Genomic DNA, 13,260 nt, shown 5'->3' with positions numbered 1-13,260 from the left:
GCTTGTTTAGTTTTTTTAAAAAAATTACAGTACACTCCAAATTATTATCTAAGAAAACAAAGGAAGCTTTTTTTAAAAAAACAAGTCAACCAGAACTGGATCCCTAAATATTTGGGTGACATGAATGGATACATTTGTGTGGTATTTATTCTTGGATGCTGAGCTGGATTAATTCATCTGGATTATATGGATACCTGTCTCCCAAAGGCACTGCGTTCATTTTAAATGAGTTTAATTGGACTACCAAGTTTTGCAGGACAAATGGGATTCAGAATCTGGAAGGAGGCAACGTTTGCTCCTGTCAGGAACACCTTGATGTCGGCGCATCTTTTCCTGGGCTCCTATTTCTTAACTTTGCCTGTTGAAACCTAAGACCAGGTGGGAATCTACCTGGTTGGACCAGTTCTATAGAACCAGTTGTTACAATTCTGCGCAGTTTGGAGAACCGCTAAATCGCACTGCTGGCTGGCCCTGCCCCTCCCGCTCATTCCTTACCTGGCATGCGCACCATCAAACTTGCCTGCCTTCGGTAAGTTGCTATTTTTCCTCCCCCCACCCCCCACCATCAGCTGTTCTGCTGTGTCAAGATTTAGATTAGTTAGAAAGCAGGAAATTGTTGGATTTATTGCTTTCTAGCTAATCTAAAAGCAGAGCTGAACCTTCCTTAGGACTGAAGCTTCTATTTTTCAGTGCAGACTCAGGCAACAGATTGCAGAATGGTAGATCTCTGAGTGAATCTGTGATTCTGTGAGCAACTCAATCTGCCTGCCTGCTTTGCCTGATTTTGGGTAAAAGTTGCTCTTTTTAAATAAAAAATTCAATATTTACATAAATATTTATAATATTTACATACAAGCCACCCCCAGCTAGTCACATGATCACCAAGCCATGCCCACAAATTAGGCCATGCGCACAGAACCAGTTGTTAAGAAATTTTAATCCCACCCCTGCCTAAGACCAGTTTAAGATCTTTCCAAGAAGTGCAAAATTACACATGGACCTTTAGACCTGGAGACCATTACAACTCCAGAATCAAGAGTCTCTGAAATCAGCAGAATACAAGTGAGAAGTGATAAATTGTGTACTTCTGCTTTGAAGGACTGACCTAAAGAGTAGATCCAATCCACAACAACCTTGGTAGAAGCAAATGAGAAGCCTCTCTGGCAAACTTCGACTGTGAGGAAGCCTGAATTAAAACAGACGGTGCTTTAATTCACACAAAAGACGGTGCTTTCCATCGCACAAAAGAAGATGCCAAGGGATTTTTGTAGAGAGGAAGAATTCCTGGAGAAAATGGGGTGAGATGAAGGCTTGCCTCCAGAAGTTGTGGATGTTCCATCAATGGAGGTTTCTAAGAAAAGATTGGAATAAGGTCTCCAGGCTTCAGAAAGGTCCCAGGGGTTGGACTAGATGACCTCCAAGGTCCTCTCCAACTCGGTTATTCTGTATTCTTCTGTGAAATGTTTCTATGCATCCAGAAGACAGTGGGATGAATGTCTATCCACCTGGGACAAAGAGCATCCCCTTTCAAAGCCAACAGTTAGGTGTCTTTTACTAGTTTAACGAACCCACATTTCCATTGGATGCTGCTGAGATTCCCAGGGTTTTAGCCAGAAAAACCCTGGTGAAAGATGCTGGGATCCCTTTGGCCCAAGGTCTCTATTTAGACATAGAATAACAGAGTTGGAAGGACCTTGGAGGTCATCTAGTCCAATCCCCTGCTCGAGCAGGAGAGTCTATTCCAAATATTAGCCTCTACCTAGGATCGAACTCACAGCCTCCTGATTGTGAGGCGAGAGCTCCACCTCTAGGCGACTTTTTCAGAGACTTTTTCAGCTTAGCCCTGTTTTCCCTGCCTGCTTCAAAGCTAGAAACCCTTGGAAAAGAGAAGAAAGTATTTCTACAAAACCGAAATAAATACGCATTAGCAGAATACAGAGAATACGGTGAGAGAGAGAGAGAGAAAAACCCAACAGAAGCAATAGAATATTGGTGGGTAGCCAACAAATTGCAAGAAATTAGCCAGTTGAAGATATCATGTGGCTAGTCCTTTGGATAAATCATTCTTTAAGAAAACAGATTGCAAGAGCACATTTGTTCAATATGAACCCTTTGGAAATCGGTGGGATGTGGAAATGCTGATAAAAGCCACTTCCGCTGAAATTAAATGGTAGATGCATCATAGCAAGCCAGCTGAAATATTCCAAGGAAAACCTGTTTTGTTAAGCCTATCCAAAACATGGTCCTAGATAGCCAGTATGGTGTGGCGGTTAAAGACACCTAACTAAGAATCAAGAAGCTGGGAGACTTGAGTTCTAGTTTTACCTTGGACATGATTGTCTCTCTCCCAGCTCTAATAAGGCATTTAAAGAGGAGACAAGAACAGCTTTGGTGTCGTGGTGAAGACATCCGGTTAGAGACCAGGAGACCCTGAATTCTAGTTCTGCCATGAAGCCAGCTGAGCGACCTTGGGACAGTCCTCACTCTCAGGCCCAAGAAGGAGCCGGTGGAAACCCCTTTTGAAAAACCTTGCCAAGAAAACTGCAGGGGCTTAGGCAGGCAGTCTCTCCGAATGGTATGTGGCCCTGATGGCAAACCTATGGCACGCATGCCACAAGTGGCACTCAGAGCCATTTGTGCTGACACGCGAGCTGCAGGCAAACTTACCTCACTGGGCATATGCGTGCCTCACAGCTGATTTTCGGCAGGTTTGAGGCCTTTTTCAACCTCCCAAAGGTTTGAGGAAGGCTTCTGCAGGCTTTGCAGGCCGAAATCTAGCCCTGTTTCATCACTTCCTGTTTTTCCGAAAATACTGGAAGTGACGAAACGGGCCTAGTTTTCGGCCTGCAAAGCCTACAGAAGCCTACAGAAGCCTCAAGCCTTTGGCAGGCTGTAAAAGGCCTCAAACCCGCCGGAAATCAGCTGTGAGGAGCAGTGCAGGTAAGGGGGTGGGCGGGTGGGTGGGGATTATGCCCGCACTGTAGGGGCACATTGCCTTCTAGGTGCTGGCACGCAAGTGTGAGCATGTAAACGCAAGCACAATTTTTGGCACAGGACCCCAAAAAGGTAAGCCACCACTGGTGTAGGGTCTCCTGCATGGGCAAGGGGGGGGTTGGTCTAGATCAGTGATCACCAAGCTTTTGGACCTCATAATTTTAAATCCCACGGACCACTGATATGAATTTTGACCTGACAGTGCCTTGCTGACGTTGGTGGGAAAGTCGGTCCCATATTCCAGAGCTACAGTAGTCACAGGACTGGCCCTTTGGTCATCCCAGCGCAGCTACTCCTCCACCCAGGTGCAATGGCCTGCCATGAACTGGAGGAGCTACTCTGGGTTGACCAAAGGGCTGGACTCCTGCAGCTCTGGAATATGGGACCCACTTTCCCACCAATGTCAGCAAGCCACCCCAGGGCGGATTTCCTTCCCCTGCCACTGGTCTTACTTTCCAGTTCCAGCTCGTGTGGTTCTACTCAAGGTAAGGTTTGCACTTGGGTGAAGGGTGGACGCCAGCAGGTGGGCGGGCCATGTGGGAGGCACAGCCTTGTGTTCCCATGCAGCCTGGATTAATTGCTCTGGGGGAAGTGCTTGGGGGGGAATATTTCTCTGTGGACCACCAAAATTTTCTTGTAAACCATCAGTGGTGCCCGGCCCACTGGTTGGCAACCACTGGGCTTGATGACCTACAAGATCCCTTCCAACTCTGTAAATCTGAATCGGACACAACCGAGTGGAAGAAAAGGGTCAGGGATAAAGCTTTGACATTTTTGCCTCCCACAGAGACCACTGTATTCTTTGGGTCTCTCTCTCTCTCTCTCCCACTTCCTGCTTAAGAGTTTCCACCTGTGCAATAAATGTATGCAACAAACTCCCTGGGGGCTGGGGGTCACCTTTATTTTATCTGCCTGGTTTTAGTCTGATCACAGGTGCATGTTGCTCATAGCGATAAAGAACAAAGGAGAAAAACTCTATATGAAGAGGAAGCTTTAGAATGGAAGCACAGCGCTGGGGGGGTGGGGGGTGGAGGGAGGGTTGCCCTGCACCCATTCTTGGGTCAGCAAAAAGACCCGAGTGTTTACTGGCCAGATGCCCTTCCTGTTACCAATGCGGAGTTTTTTCCCCCAGCAGATAAATTCTCATTGTGCCCAGAGAGAGAAATATCTGCCCCTATCTAGGATTGAACTCATAGCCTACTGATTGTGAGGCGAGAGTTCCACCCCGAGGCCACCGCTCCACTCTTCTATCTGCCCCCAATGCGTGGTAAGAATTGATGTGCAAAGTCGTTTTTCTGAAGCTGTCACAAGATAAGGCAACCTTCTCCCATGGACAAAAATCTCTCGTTTTCCATTTGTCGTTGGCTGGGAGCATCCAAGGTTAGCACTGGAGAGGCTAATTCAGCCTCGGATTGCAATTCGTCTTAAAGAACCCGACAGGAATTGTGATCAAGCGATTATGTCGAAGAAGGAGATGTGCCAGATGGGGAAGACAATGGAGGAAAGGAACCCCTGCAGAGTTTCAGAAAACCACATTGGGAAAAAGGTTTGCTGTGGTTTGCCGGCAGCCGGTGCAGATGGCAGCGGAATCGGACAGTGGGGAAGAAGGGGGACCAGTCAGGGAGCCTGGAGACGACTCGGACGAGGGTCCTGCATCCGATGCAGAGATGGGGCCGGGACCATCTGGGAGTGGGGTGCTGCCTTCGGAGCCTCCGGAGTCTGGCAGCAGCGAAGCAGACGACCCAGAGGAGCCTGTTCCCAGTACATGTGTGTGCAGAGCTGCCAGAAGGCGAGAGCAGCTGAGACAAAAGGGGCAACTCGGAAGTAAGGCGATTGCCCCTCCCATAAGGGATAAAAGTCAGACCTCAACGCTGAAAGCTTTGCAGGAAGCAAAGTCGTTTGATAGATTCCAAGTCCTCCTTGAAGCTCCGGTTGTTTTTTTCTGGTATTTTGGTTGTTTCTGTTATACTTGGATACTTCTGTTTTGGGCAACGTTCCACAGCACCGAAAGGCGTGTATTTATCTTGAACTGTTTATAATTAGTTCCGGCTGGGGGTGAAAGTAATTCCCAGCATTGCAATAAAATAGGTTTTGCTTTTAAAAGTTTGTGTTTAATTACGTTGGAAGAAGCCTGGGTCAGAACCGTTCCCTTCTAACTGAAATGTTGTAAGCCGCCCAGAATCAAGTGGTTGGAGAGATGGATGACATAACATTTGAATAAATAAATATTTGGTCAGCAATCCAACAGCAATTGGTCAGCAAGCTGAAAGCACTGGGGGAGGGGAAATTGGGTCTAGCCCATGAAGTGCCCTTAAGGACTTCTTCTCCAGCCCAGAGACAAGAATAGCAGACAAACTGGTATTCAAACTGATTTGGAGAGGAACAAAGAAGAACTTAAGATGGACATTAAACCAACCTATATTAAAAGAGAAAGAATTTATAGAAACTGCAGTAAAGGAAATGGAATTTTTTTCTTTAAAGGGAAGACACTTCAGAACGTATGGGATACAGCCAAAGCGTATTTCAGGGGATTAGCTATAACCTGTATGGCTAAAAAGAATAAAGAGAAAGGAAAAGAAATACAGGGTACGATGCTAAGGGAAGAATTCAAGAAATTGGAGTTAGAACTTCAAAGAGATCCACAAAAGACAGCGCTGAAATGGAGATAATTAAACATACATTAAATTTAATAGAGTCAGAAGAATTGGCTCAATAAATTGAAAGGGCAAAACAAAGTTTCTTTGTAAATGCAAATAAACTGGGAAGATGGTTGGTGTATAAACTTTAAAAAGTAGTGCACCCTGTTGATGAGCCAGGTTGCAGCGGAAGGTCAAGGTTTTCATATTTGTACCAAACATGAAGTTGTTGACTTCAGAATTGGATGACCTTTGATTTTCAGGTGATTGTCCTAAGGTAAAAAGACATTGAAGCATCTATTTTTGTTTTTTTAACTCTTATCCAACACTAGCTCGATACCCATGCTTCACTACGAAACTATGCGGTGGGGCTTAGTTTTTGGGGAGGAAAATATGGGGGAAAATTCTGCCTCTGCCTATACGCACCCATCGGTATTGACCTGGCTAGCGTCCTGTCAGTGTGTGAGAGAATGGAAGGCTGTTGGAAACTGAAACAGTATTTGCTGTGTGAGCAAGAAGGAGACAGCAAGGAGCCTGGGTGTGGCTTAGCTCAACTGTTCTGTACTAAAGCTGGTTGCTGCTGTGAAATTAAAATTGAAACTGAAAGTCCTGTTCTCTGCTTGTGTTTTCATTTGGAATCGAATTCTTTTCAGGTGGGGAGCAGGAGTAGAACTCCTTAGCATCAGAGCAATAATAATATACCAGATATGAATGGTCTGACGGTCATTTCGAAAACTCCTTTCTTAGTGAGCCCCTAGAAGCCAAGAGGAACATAGGTGCCAACTTTCAAGTTTGTAGGCTTTATGGTTCTGGGGATTTTGTGATGATGCATGAGGGGTATTTCACTTTTATATAGAGAGATTATTTCCCATATTTCAAATGAAAGTGATGAGGATATAGCAAAACTTTTAGTTATTGGTGTGGGTTTTTTTAATTCACACCCAATAATGTAGCTCCAACACTTGTAAAAACTATGAATACTGGAAAAATATCCTAATTTGAATGCTATTGATAGGAACATTTTCTGCCACAAACCGCACATAATCTGTTTAAGCTTTCAGGCTACCAATCCATAGAAAATCATGAAACTAAATTACAGTCTCAGGCCCAGTTGTTTCATTCATGACTAATTCTTCTAATCCTGCTTTCTCCAAATTCCTCCGGAGGTGTCAAATGACAGCTTCGTAGAATTGGCAAGTCCCCACCAGTATGCGCTCTGGGTTTAATGGAAGTACCGTGGCCAGTGGTGGGATTCAGCCGGTTCTCACCGGTTCATGAGATCCGGTTGTTAACTTTCTGAGCAGTTTGGTGAACTGGTTGTTGGAAGAAATCATTAGGGCAGAGAACCAGTTGTTAAATTATTGGAATCCTACTACTGACCGTGGCTGGAAGTTTTTGGAGCGATCAGGCTGTGGTAGGCTTGCCTAATCATGTCTCAGACAACGAGAACCCAGGAAGTGTTTAAAGCAGAGATCTCCAAACTTGGCAACTTTAAGACTTGTGGACTTCAACTTCCAATTCTGGGAGTTGAAGTGCACAAGTCTTAAAGTTGCCAAGTTTGGGAAACCCTGGTTTAAAGCCAGAACAAAGAAACCAGGCTTTCAACACAGGTGAAATTCTGGAGAAAGGTTCTGGCTGTGAGTCCCATTGTTTGAACTGATCCCAGTTGCAGGATCGTAGGGAACTCGCCCACATCAAGAGGGCACTGGAAATGACCTCTGACCAACTCATGGGCTTTGAGGCTGACCCAGAGGGAAGGTCCCCCAAACCCAGCAACTTAAAGACCAGCACGGCTCTTCAGTGACACCCCACAAACCTCCAATGCGTCCGTCTCACTTTCTGTCCCTGCAGTGGTATGGAAACCACCCAAAATCTGAGCATGGAATGGAATTCCACAGAACAAAGAACCCAGAATGCAAATTTTCCACAGTTTCCCACCATTCCAATCTCAGACCAAGGTTTTCATTTTCAGAAGTTTCTGCCAAAGGATTCTATTTCAACAGCCGCGCCAACCATGTCAGGTTTAAATGTGAGCAAGAAGAGTAAGCAAGTAATCACAGGTCATAGGAGAAAATCTCCAATGTTCCTTCTAACCCTAAAATTCTACCTGTCCATGACCCACCTTTCTGACGCAATGGTACACACCGCTTCCAAGGTAGGGTATACTTTAAAATAAAGAAAACAATGTAAGGTTTAAAAAGCAAGGAAAAGTACAATTGCTGATGTTCAAAATCCAGAATAAGCAGGTGCATTTTATAGATGTTCCAGTTGCAAGGGCCTTCAAACTTGGCAAGTTTAAGACTTGGGGGCTTTGACTCCCAGAATTCCTGAGCTGACGTGACTGAAGGAGGAATTCTGGGAGTTGAAATCCACAAGTCTTCAAGCTGTCAAGTTCGAAGAGCTCTGTTCTAATGGGAGACACACAACCCACACCCAAGTGATGCAGGGGTCAGTATGAGTTTCAGCCCTGGCTGAGTGTTTGGATAGCAGGAGATCTTGTCCAGGAGCATCTGAAGGTCCAGAGAAGCGCATGCAGAGGAAATGGCTCCTGATATTGATAGACGCAGGGTTTTAAACGTCTTCAAATGATCTCACAAAGTAATTGGAATTGATGCCAATCTTTCAAGACGGGCATTCGGCAATCCCAGTAACCCCCGCCAGTTCGATGTCAAGATGCCAACTGGAGTTTCAGAATCCTTCCAAGAGTCCTTGACATTGCCACGATTGGCTTAGACCCATTTTCGTCCTTTTGCCATCTCCCGGCTTTCTCTCCTCTTCCCTCAGCCCATCCCGGGGTTGCAAAGGATCTTGCTTGCTTGTGGGACAACACTGATTTCTTAGCAACTGTTTGTCTTCCAGCTCCAGTCTGGTTTTTTTTTTTTTTTTTATTCTACTGGCTTCCTTTGCATGTTGCCTTCCATGTTTGCTTACTGTACATCCCTCTTTCTGCCATGAATCTGGGAATAGGTCTCCATTTGGAAATGGGATGGCGTTGGGCTGTAACTTCAATCTGCTAGGCCGGGGGACGGACGGACGATGACACCCATATTAAGTCCCTGTGCATTTGGGCTTTTGCTCATTGGCTACTGAATGTTTGGCGATAGGAAGGAAGATGTGCATGAGATGAGTGTGCGCTGATGTTGCAAGTGTCCCAACTGGAAAGCAAGCGGTGTGAAACAAATGGAGGCCTGGCCCACGAAAAACGGTAATGGATTGCAGATAGAAGGAGAAATAAAATAAGAATCTAAGGATCAACATGACTCCTCTTAGATTGTCCCTCCGAGTCAAGATAATCTAAGGAACGGCCTTTTCAAGGAAGAGAAAGGTCAACTCCTGGCACCAGAGCTGGTACCAAGCTGAGCAGCTCAAAGCATCCAAAACAACTCAGGAGCACCAGGAAGCCCCTCTGACCTCTTATGTTCCACTACCGCCAGTTGGGGTGACCCTGTTAACTGTTCCCAGAGATGGATGGCCAGAGAAGGCTGAAGACTTGAAGCAGGAACTGCAGATGTTGCAAGGGTCCAACCTCTAGATTGTTACCGAATTAAGCAGATTCGACCAGCCGTGGGGGGCATGGGGAAGACGATGGATCCTCAGAAGGGTGGGGATTGGATCCTCTTAAGCCAACCTCTGCACCTTTTGCTGCACAAGTCCAAGACCTGGGCTGTAGGAAGATGACCTTTGACCCCATGGGAAGGGTCTTTCCCACCACCTGTCAAAGGGGAGCCAGTGAGGGTTACGTACATACCAAGCAGAAGGTTGACAGCTTCCTCCAGCCCCACCCCCCATCTTCCCAAGGGCCTTCACCGACTGCTGCCTGCACAACAGAGCTTGACAATGAATGCCAAGATGAGAAAGAGCACAAAAGCACAACCACCCTTGGCACTGCCTCCCTGCCCATCAAGCCCATTTATTCTTTCAGCCTCTTCAAAATCGTGGTTTTATTATTGGAGGCATGTGGTAGCTACCGAAGCCACATCCTGGTCCCAAGGGAAATGTTGGATGGGTTGGGATGTTGATGACTAGCCTAAAAATCTGAGGGATTTCACACGGGAAGCAAAATAAAATAAAATCATTTTGACGGGGGATAAAAGATTTCCCGGAGGATGTGGATCACCTCTTTCTCTAAAAAGACAAAGGCAGGTTAAAACAACCCAGATTGTCTATTGCAGACGGTCAACTTCCAAGAAACTTTGACCTGTTCACAAACTGGCTTTTACAAGAAAGAAAACGGAACTCAGCTGCCTCCCAGTTTTGTTCCAGAAAGGGAGCACAGCAAAGACGCACATGTGCAAAACCCATTTCCCCACTGCGATTGTTACAGTAGCATCCTTACTCCAGAGACTGAATCCTGAGCCACAGAAAAATATTCCCCAATTCTAGTTGTGCCTCAGCCACTCAGAAGAGAGCTCTTGCCCACAGTGCGAAGCGAATGCACGGTCTACCTTGCAAGGCTATCATGAAGATTCTTGAAAGCACGTGGCTGTTTTTATTCTGCGTTTCCCCCGCTCCTGACTTGGAAAACCCCTCCACAGTGAAACCCAGGCTTTCAAGGACACCCCCCTCCCCCAACAGGACTGCCTCCCCTGCTCTTTCAACGCAGCAGCACCGGTGGGACTTTGGGCTGAGCTCAGCCTGGCTCAGTCTCCTATCAATGGAGATGCAGCTCTGGTTGCATCCAGGGAACGAGAGGTTTGTCAAACAACCGCAGTGGTTGTGTTGCTGTCATCCTCTGCCACGGGTGAGAAGCCTGAACAGGGGGCTCCTCACCTCCACCACAGCCAAGCCTTCTCTCCCATCTCCTCACCCAACTGGGCGCCTTCCGGGGGAAGGGTCTCTGTCTTGATCCCCCTTACTAAGGATCTTTCCAACTTGCTTTGTGGTCCAGCGAAAAAGCAGGGCTCACACAAAGCCGCTCTCCTGCCCTTGAGGAAAATATACACCGGGAGGTGGGGGGAGGGGAATGCAGGTGCTTTCATGGTCAGGCAGGAAGGTGGCCACTTCAAGTGGGTGAGGGGACACCGCCAGGCAAGGTGAGGGTCCCTGGAATGATCTCCCTCAGCAAGGAGACTTTCTCCAGCCTGGGATGGTGGGGAGGGATGCTAAAAGGCACCCCAAAGCTGCAGGGCAAAGCAGGAGAAAGCCATGTCCATTTCACCTGGGCTTTGTCCACTTCTGGCCCATGCGCAGTTCTGGACAGAGAGTAATAGCTGCTCTCCCCCTCTCTCCTTGTGCGGTGCACACACAGACACACACAGACACACACTACCAACAACGATTGCAGGCAGCCACCAGGCTTCACCGGGACAAAAAATAGCAAAACAAAAGCAAGCACCCCCTCCCCCTTTTCTCCCCCTCCCCCTTTTCTCCCTATTTTGCAGCGCCTGTTGCAAGGGGGCTGCGGGGTGCTCGCCTTCCAGGGCAACCAGGAAAAAAGAAAGGAGGACAAAGAAAGAAGGCGGAACCCAGGGAGGGCGGGGGAATCTCCTGCAAGGCTTGGTACTCTCTGCAGGCCACTTTGGGCTTCCACTCAGAGCACCTCTCCCCCCCCCAGCCCCCCCGCACCCGCACCCGCATCTTGGAAAGAAGCGCACAGACCGGCCTCCGCATTGAACCACTCGGAGGAGGGCTGGGGGCGAGCCAGAGAAGGTCTTGCAAAGGGAGACTCTGAGCGTCCTTCCTTCCTTCCTTCCTTCCTTCCTTCCTTCCTTCCTTCCTTCCTTCCTTCCTTCCTTCCTTTGCTCTTTCCTTCCTTCCTTCCTTCCTTCCTTCCTTCCTTCCTTCCTTCCTTCCTTCCTTCCTTCCTTCCTTCCTTCCTTCCTTCCTCCTTCCAGGAATGGAAACTCTCGCCCAGGGAAACCGCCAAGGAAAGGTTGCTTTGGGGAGGGGGACGCTCCAGCACGGTACGGAAGGGAGGTCCGGAGTGGGGAGTGGGGGGGAGCCCGGAACAGACTTCCTTGCTCTCCGGGAAGACCCCTGGCCAGCCCGTCCTCCCGACGACTCCGCGTAGTCCTTCACACGGAGCCCTCCCAGCCCCGAAAGGACTCGGGGGAGCGGGAGAGGCTGCAGACCGGCCTGGGGGCGGGGGAGGAAGAGGAGGAAGAGGAGGAGGAGGAGGAGGAGGAAGAAGAGGAGGAGGAAGAGGAGGAGGAGGGGAGGGGGCGCCCCTCGCTGCCCCTTCCCCGACTTGCCCGGGCACCCTTTCGCCCAGCCCCACCCAGCAGCTCGAACGGGGGGACGGGGGGACGGGCGGGCGGACCTCCGTTCAGCACCTCGGACAGCGTCCGGCTGCTCCGGGGCGTCCGCGAGCGGCGGCGGGACCCCAACTTTCCCAACCCCGGGGCGGTCGGTGGGGCGGGGGCAGAAGGAGGGAGGGAGGGAGGGTCGGCCGTCGCGGGCACCTACTTGGCTGAGCTCGGTGCCCATCAGCAGCAGGACCAGGAGGCTGAGCAGCTTGCGGGCGGGCGGCATGGCTTCGGCGGGCGGCTCCAGCCACGGGCATCGGCGGCGGCGGCGGCCGCCTCCTCCGGTTCAGCCGACTCGGCGCTCCCGACTCCCTTCGCAGCCCCGACGAGGAGGAGGCGCTGGCGGGTCTCTGGGGCAGCGGCGGGGGCGGCGGGCGGGCGGTTCAGCAGCCCGAGGCGGGACGGCTGGAGGCAGGGGGCATCCTTGCCGGGCGCGGCTCCCCCTCGACCCGGCTTCCTCTCCGTCGCCCCGCCTGCCCTGCCGGTGGCTCCCCAGGCCGAGAAGAGGCTTGGCGGGAAGCAGCGCCCAGCCGAGCCCGGAAGGGCGGTCTCCGCTCCGCCGCTGCCAAAAGTTTGCCGGTGGAGGAGGAAGGAGGAGAGGGGCGCGGGGGGATCGGGCGGAGAAGGCAGGGAGGAGGAGGAGGAGGGGAGGAGGGAGGGGAGGCGGGCGCCGCGAGAGCAGAGCCGGGAGCGGATGTGACATCAAGCGACGGGGGTGGGGGTGGGGTGGGGGGACATTGACTCAACAGAGGGAAAGTGAGGCAGCCTCGGAAGGGGCAAGCGGTGCCCCCCCCGCCCTCTGCCCAGCAAGCGGCCTGGGCCACCCGGCTCTTCAAGCGCACCAGCCCCCTCCCCCCCCGTGGGAGAGCAGTCGCCCCTCCTGCCTCTGCCTCCCCCCCAAAAAACCTTGTGATCCTTCCCTTCCCCACCAACCAGTCAGAGCTGAAGAAGCTTCTTGGATGAGAAGCGAAACGTCTTCGGAGAAAAAACAGAAAGTCCAGTTGCCTCTTGAGAGAGAGGCGGGGTGGGTGGGAAGAAGCACCTTTGGGACTTCGGATCCTTTCGGGTTCAGGTCGCTCCTCTTGGCCGGCAAACGCTTCTGGCAGCAGCCCCTCGGGTCGTTCTCGGTCCTCGCAGGCAAAGCCGCATCATCCGCCCATTTCCTTGAAAGTTTTTAGAGGAAGTCCATTTGGGGCAGTTTTCCCTCCGGGTGGGTGCTGAAAACCCCCCGCTGGTTTGGCCTGACGGACCTGCTGCAATTCTGGGGGGGCTTCTAATTAGCGCAGGGGATTCCAGATTTCTCTGGATTGGAACTTGAAACTAGTTAGAGTCCATAGTTATCCCTCCCCCTCAATTTTTTTTTTCTTGTGCTATGGGCCCATAAA

At 50.0% G+C, this 13,260-nt stretch overlaps 1 protein-coding gene across 1 annotated transcript in view; it reads right to left on the bottom strand.

Moving 5' to 3' along the window:
- The window catches only part of OLFM1 (olfactomedin 1), a 55,309-nt gene extending 42,831 nt beyond the window's left edge, over nt 1–12,478 (bottom strand). The window contains exon 1 of the mRNA XM_087914733.1: nt 12,036–12,478. Coding sequence (XP_087770859.1) covers nt 12,036–12,101 — 66 coding nt within the window. The 5' untranslated portion in view covers nt 12,102–12,478. The remainder of the gene's footprint in view (nt 1–12,035) is intronic.
- Between the last annotated feature and the right edge of the window lie 782 nt (nt 12,479–13,260).

The sequence above is a fragment of the Pseudonaja textilis genome, chromosome 17 (assembly GCF_049901715.1).
Source record: "Pseudonaja textilis isolate UNSWEBS1 chromosome 17, rPseTex1.2, whole genome shotgun sequence".
Classification (NCBI taxonomy): domain Eukaryota; kingdom Metazoa; phylum Chordata; class Lepidosauria; order Squamata; family Elapidae; genus Pseudonaja; species Pseudonaja textilis.
The sequence above is the reverse complement of the archived record's forward strand: the minus strand, read 5'-3'. Positions and strand labels throughout refer to the sequence as shown.